At 40.7% G+C, this 16,622-nt stretch overlaps 1 protein-coding gene across 1 annotated transcript in view; it reads right to left on the bottom strand.

The window, feature by feature from the left end:
• The window catches only part of RCAN3 (RCAN family member 3), a 35,826-nt gene extending 19,323 nt beyond the window's left edge, over nucleotides 1-16,503 (bottom strand). The window contains exons 1-2 of the mRNA XM_003799766.3: nucleotides 16,446-16,503; nucleotides 4,898-5,124 (exon numbers count right to left, since the gene is read on the bottom strand). Coding sequence (XP_003799814.1) covers nucleotides 4,898-5,092 — 195 coding nt within the window. The 5' untranslated portion in view covers nucleotides 5,093-5,124; nucleotides 16,446-16,503. The remainder of the gene's footprint in view (nucleotides 1-4,897; nucleotides 5,125-16,445) is intronic.
• Between the last annotated feature and the right edge of the window lie 119 nt (nucleotides 16,504-16,622).

Here is a 16,622-nt window from a genome sequence, read left to right as displayed (position 1 = left end):
GCCACAATGCCCAGCTATTTTTTTGTTGCAGCTGTCATTGTTGTTTAGCTGGCCTGGGCTGGGTTTGAACCTGCCAGCCCTGGTGTATGTGGCTGGCACCGCAACCACTGTGCTACCAGTGCCAAGCCACCTCTTTCTATTTTCTTCTAAAAATTTTATAGTTTTAGTTCTAACATTCAGCTCTTTTTTTTTTTTTTTAAGAGACAGGGTCTTACTATGTTGCCCAGGCTGGTCTTGAACTCTTGGGCTCAAGCAATCCTCCCACCTAGGCAGCCTGTGTAGCTGGGACTACAGGCATCTTTGATCCAATTTGAATCAATTTTTTATTTGATATAAAGTAAGGGTCCAAATTCATCCTCTGCATGTAGATATCTACTTTTCCCAGCACCAGTTGTTGAAAGGACTGTCCTTGCCCTATTGAAAGGTCTTGGCATCGTTGTTGAAAATCATTTGACTATATACCACATAAAGGTTCACGTCTGGGTTCTCTATCCTATCTCCCTGGTCTATATGTTTGTCTTTATACCAGTACCACACTGTTTTTACTACTGAGTTTTGAAGTAAGTTTTGAAATCAAGAATTGTGAATCTTCCAACTTTGTTCTTCATTTTCAAGATTGTTTTGGCTATTTGGAGTTCCTTGAAATTCCCTATCAATTTCAGGGTAGGTTTTTCTATTTCTGCAAAAAACATCATTGCGATGTTGATAGAAGTTGAATTGAATTGGTAGATTGCTTTGGGTGGTATCCATATCTTAACAATATTAAGTTTTCCAGTCCAGGGACACAACTCTTCCCATTTATTTCTGTCTTCTTTAATTCCTTTCAGCAATGTTTTATAGTTTTCAGTGTCCAAGTGAAAAATCAGTCTTGGCAAGCTGAATTACTCTATGACTCTAAACTCGCTGTAGAAACTTGACTCAGATTTCTTTTCTAGCTCTAAGCTTCTATGATTCCCCAGTACTTAATCAAGCCTTGAAGCTAACTAAATTTTACTAATTCTTAGCCAGAAGAGCACTATAAATTCAGTTAAATAAACATTTACTGAGACCTTAAGACATTCCAGATTTTGTTAAAATACAGCTCACCATAACATAAACGTTCCTCCTTTGAATGTTCTTTTTCAAACCTCAAGTTTAAAATAGCACTTTCCTCAAAGGATTTTACTTTTATCTGGATTAAAGGATGTGCTAGAACACTCAACAACAGAGTCAGCCTAAAAACCAGAGGATCAGCTCACTCAGTTAACGTCTAAATATCATTTGCTTTTCTTAAATAATATTTTCTATTCTGTGTTTTTTAAAAGGAGGGTACAGAATGAAATCTTTGATAAAAAAGATTTAAATAGTGCATATGATTACACAGACCACAAAGGAATTTAGGCCAGCGTATCTGGGAGCATAATTTCAGATTAAATCCCCTATGTACTACTTTACTCGCCCGGCTCATAATTCTGTTTCTTGATCACAGCACCAAATCGCTAATCCTCAACAACTACCTTACAGAAGCCACTCATTCAACAAACACTTGACACTCACTACTCTGCACTGGGAACTCAATTAGATGCTCAGTGCTACCAACTAGGAGAGCACACAGAGATGCCTTAACACATCCCCACCATTGGCATCAGAAAAACAACTCAGATTGAACATCCTATAGTGAGTGGGTCCATAGGAACAGTTTTAAGTCAGTCCTAAGTAGAATCTTGGATTCTGGGAAGATGGCCAACTGGTAGCAACCCTTAACAGAGGCTCCTGACCAGAGGGAGAAAAACTGGACGGAATCAGACTCTATGAAGCCAAAGGTGGGGAACTGAGCCAAAAAAGAAGTTTGGCAAGCTGTAACTCCAAGGAAGAGCATTCAAGAAAACAAATCACAGGAATTCCAGAAGGAGAAGAGGATGGTCCTAAAGGTATAGATGCTCTACTCCACAGATCTTGGAGGAGAATTTCCCAAGCATTGCAGGAGATACAGAACTTCAGATAGCAGACAGTTTCAGAACCCCAGCAAGACTCAATCCAAATAAAGCATCTCCTAGACACATTGTGATTAACTTTGCCAAAGTTAAGATGAAGAAAAAAATTCTGCAAGCAGCCAGACGTAAGAAAAGCATCACCTACAAAGGGAGAAATATCAGAATGACTGCAGATCTCTGAGCTGAAACGTTTCAAACCAGAAGAGGATGGTTATCAACCTTCGATCTACTGAAACAAAACAACTTCCAGCCCAGGATCCTGTATCCACCTAAGCAGAATCTTGCTGTCCATTAATATTTACTGCGTTCCCGCCAACACACAGGCCTACAGCAGAGAGGACCAACAATCCTATTTTTAACATGACAAAAACCTAAATTATATTTTGAAAACTCATGTTCAAATCAGAAGGAAGACTGATTTTTCCTTATTTTAAGAAAGGGAAAACTGGGATTAAAAACAACAAACAAGCAAATACAACAGCACTGGGACAAATCCAAATCTGTCAAAGAAAAATGAAGTACTGACTCTGTGGCACTCCTAACACAGCTGCTGGTTAGCTAAGCACGTGCATAAAATCAATGACCCTACTGCTGGGGAAATCAGAAGCAAAAGACAAGCCTCTTTCTTGGTCTATGGTTTATTTTTCTTATACTTTCTTACAGTTTATCATCTCACCCATATGCACATGAATTTTAAGAAATACTGATGAATATCTAGAGCCAAAATCTAATAAGCTAAAATGAAGATTTCCCTTTACATGATAATGTACCTATGTTATTTATTCTACTATTTAAAAGACTTGTAAAAGCTTATTCCAGAAATTAGAAGATTATAGTGACAAAAACCTTTTCAAGTCAGGGAAAAAAATTCTTTCAAAAATAAAGTGTTTAATTGCAATCAGGATTATTCTGCCTATAATCCATCAGAAGCATCTGTTTTGGTTTTCGCACATATGTGAATGACCCAAATAAACAGGTGATTCCAGAATAAGATACTGACAGTGAGAAGAAAAATGTAAAGGAAACATTTGATTTCTACCCACATTTTATATCTGGTTTATCTACAGGTAACTTTATAACATAAGCGATTTATATTTTATGGTTTCAGATATTACTGTTAAGACTGTTAAATAAAATTCCCTATGAAGTGCACTGACCTGCTGCCTCTAGGATTTCTGTTGAGATGATTTCTGGTTAGATATAACTCCCAAATGTTTTAAAAAATAAAACCAATAAGAATTCACCATTAAAAAGAAAAACCTAAAGCAGATAACATTATGAGGTTTCCTAAAAGAATTCTCAAGAATATAATTTTAAGGTAAATTGGAAATATGCTTAGTTCCTTACAATAACAAATAAACAAGGTCGACTTATTTATAACATGACAATTTAGAGCTCTTAAAAAGTATGAGAAAACTAAGAAGGTTGATTTCAGGATTTCTAAATTATGACTGAACTTGGGAAAGGAAATGGCATTTATAAATGAGAACTACCTCTAAAGATACAGAACTGGCAACCACATCCCTCTCCCTGGGTCCAGAGAGTGGGATGGATGACATGATGGACAACACGAGGGTCCATCACCTCGAGGCACGTCCACTGAGACAGCTTCCTCACTGGTCCCTGCTCTAGCGTCTCCTCCTACCACTCTGCCCTCTGGGTGCTGTTGGCTGATCTTCCTAACGTGGAGCTCTGACTGACACCCTTAGGAGGACAAGCTCCTGAACCTGACATTCACAGTGCTTTGCAAGATGGCCCCACACCCACCTTTCCAACCTGATGTCTCTTAACTTCTGCCACATATACCTATGCACCAGCCACAGAGAACTGCTTGTTATTCCTGCTGTGGCCCACACTCTTCAGATTAGCTCTTTTGCTTACTCTGTCCCCTCCAGGCAAAATTCCCTTTCCCTTCCCTGCTAAAATCTTATCCTGTTCTCATAGCTCTTCTCCAATCCCATCTCCCTAGGAGCTCTCTTATTCCAACTGTCTGATTCCCCTCCTTTGATACCTCAGTATACTTACATGTGTTTCAGAAGACATTAATATTCTATTTTATATCACAATTTGTTGTCCCTACCACTAGACTAGACCCTGTGAGGCAGAATCTGTATGATTATTGCCCTGTCCCCTGAAGCAGCTGGTACAGTGCCTTCCATACTGTAGGCGATTAAGTATATACTGGGTTAAACTGCATAGAAGTTTTGCTCCAGAAGAGTCACCAGAAGGAAAATATTCATGTGCACAGACAGAAGACTAAAGGCTAGTGATAATATTCTGAGAAAAAGTCTCAGAATATGGGAAATATATACCAATGGCAGAAATATTTCAGTTTCGTAAAACTAAGACCTACAGGCTTTTGTGAGGTCATGACAGAAACACATGTGCAGACACACACATAAAAAGCCTCTCTTTCCAGGTAAGTAATTAATGAACTAAAGGAGAAGAACCTTTAAAATAATAAACTCAATCATTTTCCCCAGTGAACTTGTTAAAATGTTAGAAAAAATGTTAACAATTTTGTTGCAATAAAATCATAAACAGTCCTAATAGGTTGTACATAATTAGCTCCAGGAAGACAAAGTCTTTGTGAGCGTACTTCCAAGTAATAGGAAGACAGGTTAAATATTACCAGCTTTTCTTTAACTATAGTCTCCAAAAATAAATGAAAAAAATGAATGGGTTTAATAAGACTTGATTTGGAGTTCCCTAAAAGCAGGGCTTCTTAAAATCCTTGTGGAGAGCTGCTTTTCAAGCATTTCCTGTTGCAGACTGATACTCTTTCCAAAACACAACAAAGATGCTGCAGCAATCCCTGAAGGCGGCATGTACTTTCTCAGGGGCCAGTAAAACTCTGTTTCCCCAAATCCACCTACATCCCACAGGCTACTGGTGCAGGAGGCCAAGGGAGGATACAAGCTTACCTTCTGCTCCTGCACCTCGAATACTGCTTCATGGACACTGCAAGCAAAGAGTGAGGTAGGCAGATCACTTAAATCCATCATCTCTTCCAAATCATCTTCATTTTCACCAAAAATCATCTCTTCTTCCTCTTCTTGGTCACTGCTACAGAGATCTGATTGGCTGTCATTCCAAGATTTCATAGTGTCCCTTAACATTATCCTCTAAAAGCAGGATGTGTATCAGGCACCTATTGTTAAGAAAAGAAAAAAAACAACACACGGATAAAATTTTGAAGGCCCCAATAATGTTCCAATCAGTTGCTCAAAACAGAAACTCATCACATGAAGCAATTTTATTTAGGGAAGATAAATCGGCATTTAAATCAACTCACTACAACTCTCATAAATGAATTCTATATACACCAATTTGATTTGCTTAGCATATTTTACATAATATTTCATTGGCATTGATACACGAAGAAAAAAATGCAAAAAGTTTTCTGGAGAGATCAGAGGGGATAATATAAAATAAGACATCATCAATATGTACACTAGTTTTCAAGCACTAAGAAGAAAAATATGAACCAGAATGGCCTTCACATATTTGTTTTGGGTTTTAGGTCTACAACATTGAAACTGGCATCGCAGAGTAAAACCCACACAGATCCACTCACCATCTGCACCCTGAAATATGGTCTGTGATGAGCTGATTTTACCTTTCTTAACCAATTTGTTCTTTTTGAATATACTCCCAAAGAATTAAGCTACACAGAATCAAAAGTTGTCCATAAAATTGGCCTCTGTTAATATTAGAAACATTTATAGCAGGTAAAAGTTTAACTGGCTCAGCGCCTGTAGTTCACTGGTTAGGGCGCTGGCCACATACACCAGCCAGGCCTGGGCCTGCTAAACAGCAATGACAACAACAACAAAAATAGCTGGCTCAGCACCTATGGCTCAAGCAGCTAAGGCGCCAGCCACATACAAGGGAGCTGGCAGGTTAAAATCCAGCCCGGCCTGCCAAACAATGATGGCTACAACCAAAAAATAGCTGGGCATTGTGGCAGGCGCCTATAATCCCAGCTACTTGGGAAGCAGAGATAGGAGAATCACTTGAGCCCAGGAATTGGAGGTTGCTGTGAGCTGTGATGCCACTGCACTCTACCCAGGGTGACAGCTTGAGGTTCTGTCTCAAAAATAATAATAAGAATAATAGCCAGGCGTTGTGGCAGGCACCTGTTGTCCCAGCTACTTGGGAGGCTGAGGCAATAGAATAGTTTAAGCCCAAGAGTTGGAGGTTGCTGTGAGCTATGATGCCACAGCTCTTTACTGAAGGTGACATAGTGAGACTCTATCTCAAAAAAAAAAAAAAATTAACATAGAAGATAATTTAAAAGGTCCCTTTCCTGAATATGTATGTATTTATTTATTTATCTAGACACAGTCTTATTTGTCACCCTGGGCAGAATGCCAAGGAATCATAGCTCACAGCAATCTCAAACTCTTGGGTACAAGTGATCCTCTTGCCTCAGCCTCCTGAGTAGCTTGGACACAGGCGCCTGCCATACCACCTGGTTATTTTTAAAGACGGGTCTCACTCTTGCTCAGGCTGGTCTGGAACTCCTGAGCTCAGATGATCCACTCACCTTGGCTCCCTGAGTGCTAGAATTACAGGCATGAACCACCTTGCCAGGCATACCACATTTACTTTTAAAGAGCATGATACATCCTAGCACTCTGGGAGGCTGAGGTAGGTGGATGGCTTGAGCTCAGGAGTTTGAGACCAGCCTGAGCAAAAGTGAGATCCTATCTCTATTAAAAATAGAAAAACTGAGGCAGGAGGATCCCTTGAGTCCAAGAGTTGGAGGTTGCTGTGAGCTATGACACCACAGCACTCTACCCAGAGTGACAGCTTGAGACTTTGTCTCAAACAAACAAAAAGAATGATACATACAAGTGAATACACCAAGAAGCAGATAGAGTAGCAGGGACTACAGATGTAGTCCACAATGCCCAGATAATTTTTCCATTTTTAGTAGAGACAGGGTCTCACTATTGTCCAGGTTTGTCTTGAACTATCCTCAAGCGATCTTCTGCCTTGGCTTCCCAAAGTGGTAGGATTATATGTGTGAGCCACCATGCCTAGACCTCTTACTGAACTTTTAAAAATCACTGATTTTAAGTCCAACTCCTGGAGCTAACAGTGTTCCTCCATTAAAATAACAAAGCAATCTGTCACATATGGACCATTTGCGTTCACAGCCAGCTCCTGCAATGAGCTGCACATCGCACCCACCAAGGCAGCACCTTGGACATAACACATTCCCAGATGCTGACACAGACTTTAAGAACTACCTACCAAGCACAGAATAATTTAAGTGATCACGATTATTAGCACCTCAAGAGTACCTAATTTGTGATTTTCCCTTTTATTTTAAAGAACACAAGTCCGCTGGAGTACACTGCAGAGCAGTAATTACAGGATAAAAACAGTGATTTTTGTTATTCTACTATTTCAGTGAAGACTAATTCTAAAAAGTAAAATCCTTACTTGTCTTTATAAACATATGCTGAGTGCCTCCTGCTTGGTACTGGAGGATAGTAGATGAATAAGATGAGTTACCCACAAGGGACTCCCACCAAAGCACAAATTAATACTGGACTATGCTGACTACTCCACTCTCCTAGAGGGCGCTATGCCGTTAACTCCACCATTTGGATCCCATCTTCCCCTCACTGTACCTCTCTGTTTCTCCTTCACCTTTCCTACCAACTTCCTAGGACCTGCAGGTGACTTTCCTCGACTCCAGCCACCCTGAATTCAGCTTAAAGTCTCAGCCACCACCTTCTGGCTATGACTGCCCTCATTATGGACAGCAGTAGTTTTCTAACACGTTATTTTATTGCCCTTCATAGATAACTGTGTTTTTTACGACCAGAGGTTTGTAGCAACCCTGCATTGAGCAGGCCCACTGGTGCCATTTTTGGGTCTCTGTCACATTCTAGTAATTCTTAACAATATTTCAAATGTTTCCATTACTGCTGTATGCGTTATGGTGATCTGGGATTATTGATCTTTGGTGTTACTTTTGTAATTGTTTTGAGACACCATGAACTATACCAGTATAAGACAGAGAACTTAATTGATAAATGCGTGTGTGCTCACTGCTTCACCAGCCAGTCACTCCTTGTCTCTCTCCTGTTCCTCTGGCCTCCCTACTCCCTCAGACACAACAATATTGAAATCAGGCCAATTAACAACCCTACAGTGGCCTAAGAGCATTCAAGTGAAAGGAAGAGTCATACACGTCTCACTTTAAATCAAAATGTAGCAATGATCAAGCCTAGTGAGGAAGGCATTTTGAAAGTCAAAATAGGCCTCAAGGCTAGGAGTTTTACACCAAACTTTTAGTCAAGTTGTGAACACAAAGGAAAAGTTCCTGTAGGAGATTCGAAGTGCTACTCCAGAGAACACATGAATTTGTGTGAATAAAGTGAAACAGTTTTGTTGCTGAGGTGGAGAACATCTTAATGGTCTGGATAAATGATCAAACCAGCCACATTCCCATACGCCAAAGCCTAATCCAGAGCAAGGTGCTGACTCTCTTCAATATTATGAAGGCTGAGAGAAGTAAGTAAAATGCAGAAGAAAAGTTTGAGGGTAGCACGGGTTGGCTCAAGAGGTTTAAGGAAAGGAGCCATCTCCGTAACATGAGTGCAAGGTGCACGTTACCCAGAAGATCCAGCTAAAATCACTGGTGAAGGTGGCTACACTACACAACAGGTTTTCAATGTAGATGAAGACGCCAGCTAGGATTTTCACAGCTAGAGAGAAGTTAAGGGTTGGCTTCAAAGCTTCAAAAGACAGACTGACTCTTCCTAGAGGCTTAACACAGCCAATGATTTTAAGCTGAAGCCAAGGTTTTACACCATTCCAACAATCCTATGGCCTTAAAGAATTATGCTAAATCTGCTCAGCCTGTGCTCTATAAATGGGAAGAACAAAGCCTGGATGACAGCACATTTGTTTACAACATGGTTTACCGAATGTTTTAAGCCCGCTGTTGAGACCTACTGCTCAGAAGATTCCTTACTGCTCACTGACAATGCACCAGGTCACCCAAGAGATCTGATGGCGATGTAGAAGATGATTAATATTCTTTTCAGACTCAGTAATACAACAATTCTTTAGCCCATGGTTCAAGGATTATGACTTTCAAGTCTTATACACTGCATGAGGCTATAGCTGCCATAGACAGTGATTCCTCTGATAGAGCTGGGCAAAGTAAACTGAAAACCTTCTGATAAGGATTCACCATTCTTGATGCCATTAAGAGTATTTTATGATTCATGAGAGGAGAGCCAACGTTCAACATTAATGAGATTTTGGAAGCAGTAATCAACCCTCATGGATGACTTTGAGGGTTCAAGTTTTCAGTGGAGGAAGGAACTGCAGATATGAAGGAAATAGAAAGAAAACTAGAATTAGAAGTGCAGCCTGAAGATGTGAGTGAATTGTTGCAATCTCATGATAAAACGTGAATAGATGAGGAATTGCTTCTTATAGATGAGCAAAGAAAGTGGTTTCTTCTTTCTTCTTTTTTTTTTTTTGAGACAGAGCCTCAAGCTGTTCCCCTGGGTAGAGTGCCATGGCTTCACTGCTCACAGCAACCTCCAACTCCTAGGCTCAAGTGAGTCTCCTGCCTCCGCCTCCCAGGTAGCTGGGACCACAGGCGCCCGCCACAACACCCGGCTATTTTTTGGTTGCAGCCATTATTGTTGTTTGGCGGGCCCGGGCTGGATTCGAACCCGCCACCTTAGGTGTATGTGGCTGGCGCCTTAGCTGCTTGAGCCACAGGCGCCAAGCCAGTGGTTTCTTGAGATGGAAGCTATTCCTGGTGAAGATGCCGTGAACATCGTTAAAACAACAACAAAAGATTTAGAATACCACATACACTTAGTTGACAAAGCAGAGGTTCAGAGGATTGACTGCTATTTCTTTTAAATTTCAGATTGATCTAAGTGTACAAAACATTAGTTTTCATTGTTTGCATGTGTTAGGTAGAATCCAAGTTGTAGTTGAGCCCTTCACTCAGGAGGTGTGCTATGTATCCTTACATGTGTACATTAGGGGGTAGCAACTCCCCCCATTTGTTAACTGTGTTTTTTTTTTTTTTTTGAGACAGTCTCACTATTTTGCCCTCAGTAAAGTGCCATGCTGTCATAACTCACAGCAACCTCAAACTCCTAGGCTTAAGCGATTCCCTAGCCTCAGCCTCCCAAGTAACTGCGACTCCAGGTGCCCACCACAACCCCTGGCTATTTTTTCTTGTTGTAGTTATCATTGTTTAGCAGGCCCGGGCAAGGTTCAAACCCGCCAGCCCTGGTATATGTGGCCAGTGCCCTAATCACTGAGCAACAGGAATCAAGCCCCACTTCCCCAACTGGATTTAGTTGTGTTTTTCTCTTGTGTGGAAGTGCAGCTATTCATTTGCTGGTTTCAAATTAGTACTGTCTATACTGGAAAAAATATGGACTGCTTCATGAATTTGTGTGTCATTGTCTCTGTATTGTTCCAATTTTAGTATGTGTGCTGCCAAAGCAAGCACTTGACTCCTTTTTCTTTTTGCCGTTTTTGGCTAGAGGTGGGTTTGAACCCGTCACCTCTGGCATATGGGGCCAGCGCCCTACTCTTTTGAGTTACAGGCACCGCCCCACTTGATTCCCATTTTGAAAGAAGTTCTACTGTGGGTAGAATGCTATTAAACAGTACTGTATGCTACAGAGAAAACTTTTGTGAAAGGAAGAGCCAAAGTGTCAAATCTTATTTTGAGAAATTTCCACAGCCATCTCAACCTCCAGCGACCACCACAGTGACAGTCTGCAGCCATCCACATCTAGGCAAGCCCTCTACCAGCAAAAAGATTACAACTCACTGAAAGCTCAGATGATAGTATTTTTTAGCAATGAAGTATTTTTAAATTCAGGTATATACATTGTTGTTTTAGACATAATGTTACTGCATACCTGAGATTACAGGGCAGTGGGGATAGAATTTTTATTTGTGCGGGGAAACTAAAAATTCACATGACCTGCTTTTTCAAGAGGTCTGGAACTGAACCTGGGACATCTCTGTTGGAACCTAATTTCAGGCCTCAGCCTGTCTCTGAAGAACACAACCTTGCTGCCCCTTTCATTCATGCTCAGACCTCTCTGGGCCCCGGCCTTCTGGGTCTTGGCCCTTCCTGGTTCTTCACCCACCAACTCTGTTTTCTCACTGGCTCCTCTTTGTTTAGTCCCCATTTGAAACTTGGTCTCTTTGAGGTTTCATCCCCACTGGAGCCTTTAACTACTGAACCATCAGTCGTTCTCAACTTCGTTTCTGCCTCCCTTTGGCTCACACAGACACACACGCGTGTGTCAATGCTGTCTCTCATTTCACACAATAATTCCTAAGCCAGGAAGGATGTCATCACAGCTGAGGGAGAAGAGCAAGAACCTTGCGCAATCAAGAGGATAAATAGTTTGGTAAAGATACCACGTCCTCAAGAGACTCTGCCTCTTGGTCTTTCCTGCTTATATGCACTGAAAATCACTGATCTATAGGACTACTTACAAATCTATGTACCGAGACTCAACTTCTCCCCTGACTTCTAGTCTTGTATTTTCAGTTTTCTATCAAACATATCTACCTGGGTAGCCCCCAGATACTATCATACAATTGTTTTTAATTTATCCCTTTCATTATTGTGCCAGAAATCTCCAATGTTAGGAGAAAGGATGGTATTATATCTCACCGAGGCTTTCATTACAATCTTTTCTTCAAGGTTAAACTGTCAGGGAGAGTCTGAAGTTCTTACAACACTTTGTTTATCCTTCTGTTACATACTTACATTATGGGTGTTGTCTATAAATGATTCCTACCTCCCAGACTGTGAGTGTCTTTGAATCTCTAGGTCCTGGCATGGTTTCCAGCTCACAGTATATGCTTTGTAACAAGGACTGCTGAATAAAAGCAGACAGCATTGTGATCACCCCACTGGTATGTCAGCACAAAGGAAAATTTAATTCTGCATGGGATTAGAGACAGATTCCCAAAACAGGTTATGGTGAGACTTTAAGGATGAATAAAGTTTCAGCAGGAAGAGAATGGGAGGATTCCCGACAAAGCCAACGGTGTATGAACAAAAGCAGGAAGACAAAAAGACCCGTATGTACAAAGGCCTCTTGAGCTGGTGTGGCTGCCATGCAATGTGCCTGGTGGGGGTGGCATGAGACAAAGGCAGAAAGGTGTATCTGGGCCAGGCTGCCATGAAAAGAGGGTTACAGAATTCTGATGTAAAAACCAGTCAATACCAGCATGCCACTGAAGGTTTTCAGGCAGGAAAATCATAAACCCAAGGCAATTTAACTTTTAGTATCACTAAAAATGGGCTGTCCAGAAGCACCAGTGTTTTTATCCCCTTCTCTCCCACCCTCTAAAAAGAGGTAAGGAAAATACCATGTCTGGTTTTTTGGAGGCTGGCAAGTTGGGGAGCTCGGAATGGCTAGATTTGGAACTTTGAGAAAGGCCACAGATTTTTGATAAGATTTTTGGTTTTTCAAGTTTCCTCCGCTAACTCTTAAAAACACCAGAGAGACAATACAGGAAACAATCCTTCATTTGACTTAAAAAAAATTCTTAGAATATTATACCTTCATTTCCTGTTTTCTACCTTCAATTTTGTGTACCTTTTTCTTTCAACGTAGCTTCAGACGAGAGTTAGAAGAGCAGTAGAAGGAACCTGTGTATGCTGTATCCTTTACCCAGTTACCAATTACTTATATCTTGCCCATTTGCTTTATCATTCTCTATTTTCATATGTGTCTTTTATAACCACTGAAAGTAAGATGCAGTCTACTTTTACTTCCAAATACTTTAATGTGTAAGAACAAGATAATTTTCCTGCATAACCCACAATATTATCAAAAATAGGAAATTTAACAGTGACAAAATACCGTTATCTAATTCATAATCTATATTCAAATTCGTTGGTTATCCCAATATTGTCCTATATACTTTTTTTGCCTTCAAATGCTTTATATTATTGTTAAATTATGTGCCTTTTATTCCAAGATATTTCAATAATCTTTACAGCATTGCTACGTTTTCTTCACATATACCTTGCTATATATTTGATACACTTAAAAAAAAAAAAAGGGATGCATTGCTGAAATAACCACAATGTAACCACAGTAACCGCAAGCAAGTATGAACAGTCCTTATATGTACTCCAGAAAGGTTCAGGCTCCATGATCGGACTTCCTAGATTTGAACTCTGGCTTCTCCAAAATTATTGGGTAAATTACTTAGCTTTTCTGCTTGTTTCCCTAACTAAAAGATGGGAATAATAATAATAATCCCTACCCAATAAGGATATTAGGAAGATTAAATGCGAGAATGCATGCTACGTGCTCAGAATAATGCTTTGCGTACAGTTAGTGCTCAGTAATTATTTTTCATAGGCACAATCTATGTTAATGCACTGTTGGGGTGACAAGACCCCAAGCATAGCAGAACCACTGGTAGAACTGATATTAACACAATAAAATGAGAAAAACCCATCCCCAAATAATCTAGTTCCAAGCTACAAAAACTAACCCATTTTATATCATTTCAAGAAAACGATTCAGTATCAGATGTGTCAATAAAATGAGCTCTAGAGCAATCACTGGAGGTAGTAATGTGGCTCCAGAATAAAAACATCTCAAGATTTAAAAACAGAGGGAGAGGTGAAAAAAGGCTATGCTGCCTTTCTACGGTACCTTACAGAATTTTACTTCATAATACAACGCATACAGTATGAGACATTATTATTCACATGATGGGTTTTTTTTGCTAAAGCCAAGTCACAAAGATTATTCAGATACAGCTTAACACTGTGATCAATTCCATAACTTTCAGACATGATAAATGCAGTTAAATTTGAATACAGAAATACATAAAGAAAACATACAAGGCAATTCAGCTCATAACTCGTTTTCACTACAGCAGAAAATTATATTGCTAAGCTGTTATTAGTAGAGGCGTTGCTAACTTTGCCCTACTCCAACTATCAGCAAATGAAGCTGTTCCCTGCTAATAACCAAGACTGGCCCAGCAGAAAAGGCTGAACCAACATGCACCAGCTTCTGTAAGCAAAGGTCTGTGCTAATCAGGGTTTAGTATCATCTCTGGCGCAACTGTAGCTGCCGCTGGCTTCTGGCAAATTGTTTCTTCATGGAAACATCAAATGAGTGGAAAACTCCAAGTAGCATGACCATCTGCTCCGCTGGAACAAGCCCTTTGACAAAAGTAATCCATCAAGGCAAAATGTCAAGCATGTGGAGTTGAGCTTGCATTTTCTGTTCTAATCAGGAAAAGGTAAATTCTCCTCTGTGATTTTTTTAAAAAAATAATTCTTCAAAAGAATATGCTTCCCTACATGCATTTTTAAATTTTTTAATGCTACTGAGCAATGATGGACGCAAACAAGTGCTCCATTTCCAGCTCTCCGGGTGCCCTGCTGAATAACCTTGGAAAAATCACTTGGCTTCTCCATACTGGTTCTCTTATATATAAAACAAACACTCACAGATGCTTTGAAATGGCTAAATTTATTACTTCTAAATTATAAATTTTGACTAATTTTTTAAAAACATAAACAGGATGGTCAATGTGGGGGTCTGAACGGCTGCCATGAAGCCCCTACCTTCCACTCTCTCCTAATTCACCACTTACAGGTAGAATTCTACTATTAATATTTTTAGTAGTATAGTGAAAAAAAAAAAAAAGAATTTGGTGCAACAGTAAAGAACAGCGGTGAAAATTTGATTTTTGTATTTTCTATGTTTCAATGATGTATGCCCTGTTTTTATAAGCAATCTCGAATTGATCCTGTTATTGCTCTTATCAAAGTTCCTGCTACACCAGGAATAGTGACACTTCTTAGCATGAGATAGAGAACAGAAATAAACAAACAACAACAGAAATAAACCAAATCAACTGCCAAAACATATGAAAAGAACAAGCTTTAATAAAGAATAATTGGAGTAGAAATACCTGATTTCCTCTCAATATAACCTCTACTTTCCAGGGAAAATGTGGAGAGCACTGGCTAACCTTCACCTTCCTTTTTTTTTTTTTTTTTTAGGTCTAAATAGAAAACAGTATTAAACTTCACAGCTTCCACTATTTTACAGGGCTTCCAAGTCACAGTATTTCTCATGATGTTTAACTCTTTCAACCAACAACTCCAAAGCCAGATGAAATCTGTCCTCATTTCCTTACCCCAACGGTCCCATATTTAAAAGCTTGACAAATGTTACATTTCAATAACAGGAACAATCTTGTTTCCCCTAAATGCACTGAAATCTCTTCCCAGGTGAAGAAAGAAATGGCTTGCCAATGCAGTAAAATGTGAAAATGATGACATGGCTAAAGAAAGGGCTCTTTATTTATTTTGCAGTTTTTGGCTGGGGCTGGTTTTGAACCCACTACCTCTGGCATATGGGGCCAGTGCTCTACTCCTTTGAGCCACAGGCGCCGCCCAAGAAAGGGCTCTTTAGTTTTCAGGTTTTTCACAATCTTCACTCATAGAGAAGTCCATTTCTAGAGTACCAGTACAAACTCCCCCACCAAAACCAACAAATTTGCCTTGATGCACAAAATAGCTAGATTCTGAATATTATTATATGCTTATATACTTTACCATATTGAACCAAAGCTAATGAAAGTTCTAAGTCACATGTAATCACAGCTACAGACAAATCAGTTGCTTCTCTTGCCAAACAGCCCATCAGAAACGTTTATGAGAAGTTCAAATAAATTTGGCGTACTAGGTAGCTTTCAGTATTTGGTTTTCAGCACTCCAGCAGAACATCATTTTTGGTTTTGAGCACTCCAGCACAACATCATTTTAATCCTAGTTTGTATCTGAAACACGAAGCCGAACTGCTTCCTACTCTAGAATCCTAATCTTTAAAGGAGATGATGAGATTTTGCTCGGAAGAGGCACAAAGCAACCTGGAAGCAGACCTCTGTTGCTTTCTACCTGTCCTAGCAGTGGACGGGAAGCAGATAAACAAGTCTCAAGAAGTTAGGGACTAACTCATGCGACGGTTCTCCGAGCATCGTGGAGGAAAGGGCGAGAGAGAAAAGAGAGAAGGGGCTTCCACCTTCCAGGCTGTGCCTGACTGCACCTGTCCTGCCTGCAAGGATGGGTTGGGCCTGTCAGCTTGTCAAAAAGTCAAAAACAGTTGGCTGGAGAGAACTGTTGCTGGTGGAAGAAGAAACCTTTTTTTTTTTTTTTAATTTTGGTTTTGTTTTCCAGGACACCACCAAGTGCCAGAGAAAACCCTGGGCGAGACCAGGGCTGGCGCAGGAGGCAGCGTCTCGGCTCACGGGAACCCACCCCTCGCGGGCAGCTCTGGGCGGCCTCTTTTTTTTTTTTTTTTTAACTTTTTGCTCCCGCCCAGTGTCCCACCTCTGTCGCCCGCAAACAGGCTCCGCGACGCCGGGCACCAGCCCCGCCCTGTGAGGGAGACTCACCTGCGCGCCCTGCCCCGCAGGACGGAAGCGGGAGGGAGCGGAGCGGCCCGACGGCCAGACGGGGCTACCAGGAGCCGGACTCAGTCCAGAGCCGCGCCGGACGCTCGCAGCTTGGCCGCCACGCCCTCGACGCCGGCGGGAGCGGCACCCTCGGCTGGGACACGGGTGGCGTCTGGG

The sequence above is a fragment of the Otolemur garnettii genome, unplaced genomic scaffold (genome assembly GCF_000181295.1).
Source record: "Otolemur garnettii isolate 467f Iridium unplaced genomic scaffold, OtoGar3 scaffold00156, whole genome shotgun sequence".
NCBI lineage: Eukaryota > Metazoa > Chordata > Mammalia > Primates > Galagidae > Otolemur > Otolemur garnettii.
Note: the sequence above shows the minus strand (reverse complement) of the source record. Positions and strands in the feature narration are given on the sequence as shown.